The 10,259-nt window shown below is 25.6% G+C and overlaps 1 protein-coding gene across 1 annotated transcript in view; it reads left to right on the top strand.

Moving 5' to 3' along the window:
* Positions 1 to 278: 278 nt before the first annotated feature.
* LOC107455815 (FERM and PDZ domain-containing protein 4) overlaps positions 279 to 10,259 on the top strand; it is a 404,769-nt gene continuing 394,788 nt past the window's right edge. Inside the window, exon 1 of the mRNA XM_016073529.3 lies at positions 279 to 813. Coding sequence (XP_015929015.1) covers positions 710 to 813 — 104 coding nt within the window. The 5' untranslated portion in view covers positions 279 to 709. The remainder of the gene's footprint in view (positions 814 to 10,259) is intronic.

Genomic DNA, 10,259 nt, shown 5'->3' with positions numbered 1-10,259 from the left:
TTAATAGCATTTCTATAAATGCCTTCAAAAACCTTAAAATCACTTGTGAAGTTAATGTAACTAACACCACTTAAGAATAATATCCCAATCACTTAATTAAGTTACACGCCATTTAGTTTATTTACTTCGACGAAAAGTGAAGATTCATTTCAGCGTGTGCAATTGCAGAGAAAACGTCTTCAACGAAGGGTGAGAAATGGCGATAAATCATCACTCATGTCTGACCAGTTGGCGACGAAAAGCCTCAAATGCAACCCCAATGTTGAAAACAGGGAGCCAGAGAGTGTGAGTTGCGATCGGTTTTGGAGTCAAAATTGTAGTAAGGAAAAACTTGCTGCTTGCTCTGTCTCCGGATCAATAGCTCATCGCTCAACAAAATATTCCATTTCGAAAAATCGAATAATTCTAACCTAGTTTGTGAATTAAAATGGAACATAATAAAAATGCCAATGAAACTTTTAATGGAAACTGGAATATAGCAGAGTGTGAAATATTGTTCTTTTTTTATTAAGGGAAACATCTAATTGGCGTGTGTGTATTTCTTGCTTTGCCGCTTAGCACGTGGAGTTTTCGGGCGGTTCGGTGAACTACTGTTTATTCAGCGATCATATTTTATTTTGTGTTGTGTGATTCATGGATTTTCACATTTGTGAATAATTTGGCAGGACGCTTTTTTAACTTTTACTGGAATATTATTTTCGATTAAAAAATGAATCCATCTGAAATAGACGAGTACCTTTCGGAATTAAACAAAAAACTTAGAAAAGGATGGACTTCACATATAAATGAAGAAGGAAGGATATATTATATGAAGTAAGATTTAAATTTAATTATGTTAAACTATATTAGATAGTAGAGGATTGGAAATATTCTATCTTCGCATAATATTACGCTACGCTGTAAAAAATCCCGGATTACGTAAAAAGTACCGGCACCCCGGGTGCATCACCCGTAAAATTAATTTTACTGTTAAATCCATTTTTACTGTAAAAATTTATGCCATATTTTTTACAAGAGTAATTAATTAACTACAGTGATTTTACAATAAATATTGCTGTAAAAATTACGGTGTTTAAAATATTTTCTTCCGTTAAATTTTACTGTAAGAATGGATTTTATTCGGAATTTTTTACTGCGTAGAATTAAGAGCTTTATGATTCGAAGTGATATTGTAGTAAAAATAAGAACATTATCTTCAGAAAAAAACACTCTTAAACAGAGAGCCATTTTCTACATAAATAATGTCTTAGTAATACGGAATAAAAAATAGTTTTATACTTGAGTTAAATGTTAAAGTTTTTTCTTAACCGAAAAACTTTTTTGCAATGTTTTGTGTAAAACTCTTCGCTAAGAAAGTTAACTAAATATAAGCACTATAATTTAACTACAATAACTATAACTGAAATATATTAATTATATATAACAATGCCTAGTAGTTTAAATTTAATTACATTATACTAAAATTGCAGATGCTTGGAAATATTACATCTCTGTATAATATTTGATAGACTTACGATCTTTATGGTTTTATGTTACATTTTTGTAAAATTAAGAGCATTATCTTTAAAAAAAAGCTTTAGCAAAAACCTTTCGTCTGAACAAATATTATCTTAGTCGCATGAAATAAATATTAGTTTTATACATAGGTTAAATGTTACAGGTTCTTAAACTAAAGTTCTGAAATGTCATTTGTAATCTTTTTTCATCAAGTACTGTAATTTATATCTGTAAAATGAGGTTAAAAGGAATTGCTATTAAATATTGGATTAAAGTTAATTTTGATCAAATATTTACTGAATACACTTTTAATTAGATGCGTAAGAGGGTTTACTTTGGACTTCTTCATTAGAATTCTTTTATAATGCTAAACTCTTAAGAAGTCTTAAATATTTGTTTTTTAAAATAATGAAAATTACTTTTTATTCAATGCGTAAAATTAAAGTTTATTGAGTCAATCATTAAATTTATTTATAAGTTGATTTTGAGAAGAAAAAAAACTTTTGCTAAATTTTCATATTTGAATTCATATTTGCAATAAATTCATAAAATTTCATATTTGTTTTCAGATAATAATTACCATTTCTTATTTGCTACTGAAATTTAATTGGTGTGTTATTTTTGTAATAAATATATTAAAGTATAAAAATTACATCTAATTTCATGGGAAAAATTAAATGGTATTGTACTTTTTAGAAGGGAATTAATCTTTCATGTTAACTAAATGCAGTTAATTTCAGTTTTTAAACAACTGGAATTAAAAAAAGTAAGTAAAGAGATATGAAAAGAGACAGGTTGGTTTAATTTAAACTATATTAAGTAAAATAAAATAAATGCATATCGTAAATTGTAATATAAAATATGAGAAATTTTAGGACTCAAATTGAATTGAAAATTGATGAACTAAAGGACAAACATTACATGATAAAATCTTAGAAAATTTACCATAGAGGAAAGAGGAACAATTTAAATAGTTTTTCCATTTTTTTCCTTTCCTTTTTTTACTGTAAAAAATATTATATTGAAAATCAAATAAATAATAACGAATTTTCGAAATTGCTATAAAATTTAAAAAAATACATCAACAGTTCGCATCAATTTATTTACTTGAAAAAGAGTTAATCTGTTATTTTCTTTTTTTTTAAATCTAGAAACTCGTGTTATTTGAAAATTTAATTAAAGTTTTGCTATTCTTATTTCAAAAGCTTATCTCACTAACAAATGGTCCGAAAATAAATGTGAGTTAGTGTAATTAAGAGTAATGCATTGCTCTGTCCCAAAATTCACACCAATTAAATTTTCTCACACAAATTTAAATTAATCTTTTTACTTCATTAATAATTTTTAAAATATGCATGAAAATACCTGTCCTGTGCTGCATAAGTAAAATTAAAATAAATATTTTCGAAATTAAAAATCATGATGCTAGTGAAAATGAGAGTGTGGTTTAGTAAAAGTTATCATAAACTACACAGAAATACACGTTTTTCTTGCTTACACGCTTCATAAAGTTGACCGTTTAATTGAGAAAATGAGAAAATGTTGCGAAAAATAACAAACTGAAAGAAAAGTTAATTTTATAATTTATTCTTTAAGGTATTCAAAATATATATTTTTACATTTTATTTGTATATCGATATATAAATAAAAAATACTGGGTATTGTTTTGAAAAACACAGTTAAAGAAAGTTAAAAGAGAAAGTTTTATTTTACGAAAAATGTATGAATGTTTATAATTTACATACTTGCAGTGTAGGTCATTGAGTTCAAACTATTAATTTTTGAAAATCATATCCTGTAATTTTAGAATTTAAGCCTGCTTTTTATAGATTTGTTATAATATGCAACAATGATGTAAAAAAGAATGCTACAAGGAATGCATTTGAATTGAATGATTTTTAAAAATATTAAATACAATAAGGAAAAATTTGTCGATATGGTAATGGTGATTGGATTACAAGTTAAGCATTGATTTCAGTATTTTGATTAGTAACTATCGTTTTCTACAATATTAATGAAATCTGTTAGGTGATGTTTGTTTTATTTTACTGTGCTGCTAATAACATTAAAATTTCTTGTTTCTCTAATTAAATTAATAGTTTTTTTCAAGTAAAACTGAAAAACGGAATATTTTAACAGCAACTTCTTTTCTTTAAAATTTGACTCTAATGAGAAATAAAAAAAAGCTAATCTTACCTTAGAGTAGTAATTTAAAATTAAATCTAAGAAAAAATAATTTTTTATGTTATTTAATCACAAAACTTATGACATACGAGGCAATGATAGCTGCTTAATGCTTAACTTATTGCACTTAAGATATTATACTGCTAAAAATGTCTAAAAATAACAAATTTCTACGTTATCTTTTATCAATTGAAAAAAAATATAATTAAACACATAAAGCTTTGGTTTTCTTATGTAAAAATGTTTAAAATATCTTATTCAAAATTTATTCTTTAAACAAAACAAAAGTATTATTTTAAAATCCCTCAAAAGTGATTCTTTTCTTGTCACTGGCAGCTGTTTTTTTTTTTACATCGAAAGATTCCTTTGTAATAACTTTTCTTTTTTCAAATTTTTTTTGAATTCTGTTTGAGAAAGTAAGTCTTTTAAAGTGCCAACACCAATTTGAAGAAAAATCTTTCAGATGTAATCAAGTTCACGATATTGAAATTTCATTAAAGTTTAAACAAAAGAAATATTTGCATGTTTAAATCATTAAAATCTTTAAAAAGGCCTGAAAATTTAGTTTTTTTAAAAAATAGAATGCGTGGATTAAACTACACAAGTTTTAAACTTTTTAAATCTTTTATACTTATTTTCCTTTCCTTTTTAAAAAAAGGTATGCTTTTTTAATTCTGAGACTGTTTATTGCTTTTATTGCATAAAATTTGTGCCTTTATTCTGTTTAAAAATATAAGTCTTTTAAAGTACCAATATCAATTTGAAGCGAAATATTTTAGATGTAATCATGTTCAAGATATTAAAATTTCATTAAAATTTAATCCAAAAGAAATATTGAAGCTTTTAAGACTTTCAACTCTTTAAAAAGCCTTTAAATTTTTACTTCAACCTAGAAATTGAAATAAACTACACAAGTTTCAAAATCTTTTTGTAAATATTTTTAATTTTTAATTGAGGAAAGTATGCTTTTTTAAGATTTTAAAATTGCTTATCGTTTCTATTGCAAAAAATTTACGCCTTCTTCAAAGGGGGCTCATTAAAAAATATATATCGTGAAATTGGTTTTTCTAATTTAAATTTTTTAACAAATTCTTAAGTATTACATTATTTTACTGATTTATTTATGTCATTGGTAATTTTAATTTTATTTTAATAAAAGTTTTATTTAAAGAGTTTTAAGCAAAATTTTATTATTGCGCAAAAATAATTTTTGAGAAATAGACATTTTTTTTTATATAAATAAAAAATTTTCAACTTTAATTTCAAAACTTAAATCTGCCACACTAGTTTTTCGGCTCTAATTTTTCTCAAATGCTGATTGAAATTGATGGAATTTCACCACTTTTCACAGCTATTTTTATTTATCAATGATTGCATAAAACAAATGTGGCATATCCATCCACTGCTTTATTTGCCGTTATTTAAACAAATATCAATAAAATATTTTGCCGTTATTTAGATAAAATGTGTAAACTATTTCTATATAATATTTAAATACTTGAAATTTAATTAAATTATAAACTATCATCATTTTTTTTAACAGTAAAAAAATTTCACAAAATTTCAGAGAAATAAATATCTAATTTCAATTCCATCCCATTTCCAATTCTAACTACTGACAGTGCGTAATATTCATCCAAACATAATATATTTGTAGCATTTATGTGAACACAATATTAGTAACGTAATAAATATTTCATATAAATATTTAGCTTGTTGTAAAATATTTAAGCTAAAATTTTGAAATCTAGAAAATTGATTTTATGTGTTTTAAATTCTGAATTTAATAATATAAACTTATGCCTAGCTATACTATTTATTAATTGTTAGTAATGTTATAAAATAATTTGAGACTTTTCTTTATGAAAGTGACTAACGAAAATTGCCTCGCATACCGTTTGTAATATGAATTTTGTTAAAACTTAAGAAAGAATTTACTCGCAAAAGAGTGGGAGGAATTTAGAGATTTGCTTACTTTGCAAACACTGAATTAAAATGGTTTCTCGTGTTTTAAATCGCGTAACCTTTTATTTCTTTTTAAGGCGTATGTAAATGCACCAGTGAGCCTAGACTCTACTCTAAAGAAGCAATAGAATTATTGATAAAACAGTTAGCTTAATCTACGCGGTAACAATATTGATAACAGCTTAATTTAAAAATTGCTTTGAACTATTTATTGAAATAAGCAAAAAAAATGTTGGATTGAAATTTATAGTTTTTAATTTATTTTTACATTTTAAAACGTGCTCTGAAAATGATAAATTAATAACCGTCTTTCTAGCATTGATACTATAATATTTACTTTTTTGTTCAATTTATTTATCTACCTCTTCTGTTTTTATATACTTAGATGGCAAATTGCACAGGATAAATATTGCAAGTAAGTCAATATGAAAGCAGTAAAATATTTCATAGCCCATTTCAAAAACCAATATTTTTAAAAGCATTTGCTATAACAATAAACTCAAAACAAATCAAAAATTTCAACGCAAAACAAATAAAACAAATACAAAACAAATTAGGTGAAAAAATTAAAATTGCTAGGTAATTTATGTCCCTCCCTAACAATGTACGTTGTTTTAAATAAAACTAGGAGGCTTCGCCTCCTGCTCGCCAACCCCCGGAACTGTTTTCGCAGTTCATTTCGGATTGCTTCGCAATCCAATGCTCGCTTTTGCTCGCACATTGGATACGTTCTTAACGTCTAGCTTTTGTATACTTTTTTGAACACTGAAGTTCCAAAAACTTTTCACTGTAGAAAATTCTAAACCTGTACATTTCAATATTAATTTGAAATTGCAAACAGTTCACATATTTTTCTTAATCACACTATTCTAAATTTCAGTTGTTGAGAAAAGTAACTGTTGTAAGTTTTGTTTTAAAGTCTTTCCCACCAGAGGGCTAAAACCATGTGTTGTAAAACAATATGAAATAGTACTGAACGCCGGATGTAAAGCATCGGCTTCGATGAAGATAATTTTGTGAGAATTTTTTTGATAATTCGGTGAGAATTCACCCGATTAGACATATGATGCTCACTACGTGCTCTTGCGCGCCGAAGCCTATCAATTAAAACGTATTAGCGTTTTATATAATATAGATTAGCCATATGATGCTCACTACGTGCTCTTGCGCGCCGAAGCCTATCAATTAAAAATGAAAACTGTTGCCAACGCGAGAAAAGAAATATCATCGATTTTATTGATACATACGTATTAGCGTTTTATATAATATAGATTAAAAAAAGAGCACTAGAATAACTTTTGATTAAATTATTGGATTTCGCTTACTAGATGCTACACTATCGCGTAGGGGTAGAAATTCGTTATGGCAGGCGATATTTTACGTTACGATATTTTAGATCTAGCACGGAATCTGAATCTACTTTTTTCTGAATAAAGTTCAGATTTTTGAACTTTAAATTTTGAGAAAAAAGATAAGCTTCTAACTTTACGATGCTTTCGAAATAGTTTATCTAGGAGAATGAAAAATGTTTGACCCCCTTAACATTATTTTATTTTTTATTAACTCGTCATATGTTCAAAAAACTTTATCGATATTAAAAAAAATTACAGAATTATAAAACGCATTTATACAAAAGTAATTTCATGGATGAAACTATTTTTTATATTTATTAATCAGTCTCTTAGTATTTTTTTAAAAATATTGATTGAAAATTTCTCAATAACAGTTTGAACATATCTCTTGTATGATTTTAAAGCTTGCAGATATAAATGATGACAAAACTCACAATATGAATGAAATCTTACGATAAGTTTTTGAAACATTTAAATTTAATTGTTCAACTATTTTGAATATATTCTTAGAAGCTACTTCAAAGATTTCGCAGAACTTTTGGATCTTATTTAAAATTGCGATATTTTAGGAGATTTAAAAATATATTTTATAATAAAATTTTTATATATGTTTAACAAATTATATTTATGTTTAACAAATAGTAAAAAATCATAAGCAAATTATTTTTTGAAAGGAAACATAGCTTATTGCATGTTTATTTCATTATTATTTATTAAATTTATTGTTTTTAATTTTTTTTTTTATAATTTTGGGAAAAGAGTTTTGTTTTGCTGAAGTATTTTCATAGAGATAGGACTAAAGAATGCACAAAAAGAAAAATAGATTGAACAACAGGGGATTCATATTTTTGATGACTTTGAGTATAATATTAAGTATAATATTGAGTATAATATTAATTATTTGAGTATAACACATCATTCAGATTTTGTCTATCCCCACGTTTCGAGGGTTGAGGGCTGCATTAAGAAAATATCATAACTTGGATCTAGTCTTCAAACAATATTTTATACTTTTCTTCATGATAATCCGGACATCAAAAGTAATTCAAATGTTCCCTACTTTTTGGGAGCTGTGCAGTAGAGTTAGATACTGACTTATTAGTTTGCTGATTTGAATAATCAATTTAACTCTAGAATGATCAACAAAATCAAGTCACTGAAGTAATTGCTTGAAGTTAGAGTCTTAAAGTTTGAGAAAAATTCCTCTCAATTTATTTAAGTGACTAAAATACAATGATTAATTTCACTCAGATCAGAAACTGGATTCAAATCAAGGGTGAAATCGTGACCTGTCGATTTGAATCAGGTAATGTAATCGATTTAACTCAAGCAATGCGCTTCTCAGGGAAGGAATTATGAATTCCCGAAATTAAAGTTCTAAACTTAGTGAAGTATACTTAAAAAAAATTTGGTTAAAACTACTAATATATGGTTAAATTTACTGTTTTTCTGGCTTCGTAAGAGCACCAAAATGTTCGGTAATTTTTACCGAAACACTTTAGTATTGGTTTTGATAACATTTTCATTGAAATATGGCTTTATAATATGTGATATAATTTGGTAAATGTGCCGAAATTTGGTAATTTGGTAATTTAAAATATGGCATAAAACCATTTATTTGGTTTAATTTACTCTTCAGCCTTGTGTGTTTTTCTAGATGTGTGGTAACAAGAATTATATTTTTGAAAACCAGAATTTTTGGTAAACATAAGAATTGAAAAATTACCAAACGAGTGCTTAAAATACCCTACATTTTGGTTGTATCACCAGAAGTAATTGTTTTTTACCTGAAGCGTGTGATGATGAAGCGTGAATTTTTTTCCTCCGTGTGATGAACCTAAGTAGAAAGTGTATTTTAAAAAAAAAAATTGTACTGGATTGTGGGAACTGTGACTGAAACAACTAACGGACACAATTAATTATAACATCCTTGCCTAAGAAAGTGTACACACCTAAAAAAGGAATTGGAATTTTCTGAAATAAATTTAGCCTTATAGAAATTTTAGAAAACAGATAAAACATAAATTTTTATGAATTGAAATTATTTTATATCAATTTTTGCTCATTAAAGACGAATAATTTTTATCAGACTTATTTGAAATAAAACAAATAGTTAATACAATTAGAATATTAATATTTGTTTAAAAAGACGTTTAATTTAAAAAATAATCATTATTTTCATGTCTTGTTGAATAGTTTAAAAAATAACTTAAATATATTTTTGGTATATTTTCTTTTTATTTTCGACTGCGCATTTTTTAATCGTAATAGTTTATTCTTATAATTTGCAACAAAATTAAAAATGAGCATTTGTAATAATATATTTTGTTTATCTTTATTTTATTCTTAGTTATACTCTTAACTTTTGCTTATTTTTATTTTAATATAACAGTCTCAATGTAAAAAAAGTTCAATTGATTTTTATAAATGTTAATTGTTTCATTATTTGCATGTAAATTATATGAAAAAATCATGATAAAAAATAAATCCGTAACTAAATATCAAAACAAAATATAACATCATGCAGCTTAATTTCTTTATCATTTTAAATTTAAAGGGATTATTCCTTTTCGTTTACTTTAAAATTATTTGTTCGTTCTTAAGTAAATATTTTAAGAAAATAATTATTCATTCATTGTTTTACGTTTTTTTAAGAATTTAATTATTTATTGACAAAAGCAACTTGTAAAAGCAGCAGTAAAATACACAACTGAAACTGAACGAAATGATTAGCAAATAAACTTGTTAAATACCCAAACTGAACAGCTTACGTTTTTACCAAACTTACGCAACTCGTATGAATCATATATTATTTAACTTTTGAAGCCACTTATTTCTAAAGGATAAAATTCAACCAATGAAATTGAAGAAATATATGACCTTTTAAAGCAAATATATCCGATGTTTTATGAGCAAATAGATTGTTAAAAGAGTTTTAACTAAATTATACTCCGTTGCAAGTTAAGAAAAGTTCATTGCGGGATAAGATTTAAGTAATCATCCAACACCGCATATAGTTCCGTTTTATTTTGTTATTAAATTATATAAATATGCTTTCAAAACATTATAAAAGCTTTTAAAGGTTAAATACGTAAAAATTTAATTCACTCTATCTAGAATTATTGAAAAAAAGTTATAGTTTCTTATCCTTACTGGAATCCTAGGCTAATTAGAACTCATATTTATTAAATGAGATGAATTTTTCGGTAATGAATTGCTGTTACAAATTGGTTTTGCACTTGCACCAATGTTCAACTACGT

The sequence above is a fragment of the Parasteatoda tepidariorum genome, chromosome 1 (assembly GCF_043381705.1).
Source record: "Parasteatoda tepidariorum isolate YZ-2023 chromosome 1, CAS_Ptep_4.0, whole genome shotgun sequence".
Taxonomy (NCBI): Eukaryota; Metazoa; Arthropoda; class Arachnida; order Araneae; family Theridiidae; genus Parasteatoda; species Parasteatoda tepidariorum.
The sequence above is the reverse complement of the archived record's forward strand: the minus strand, read 5'-3'. Positions and strand labels throughout refer to the sequence as shown.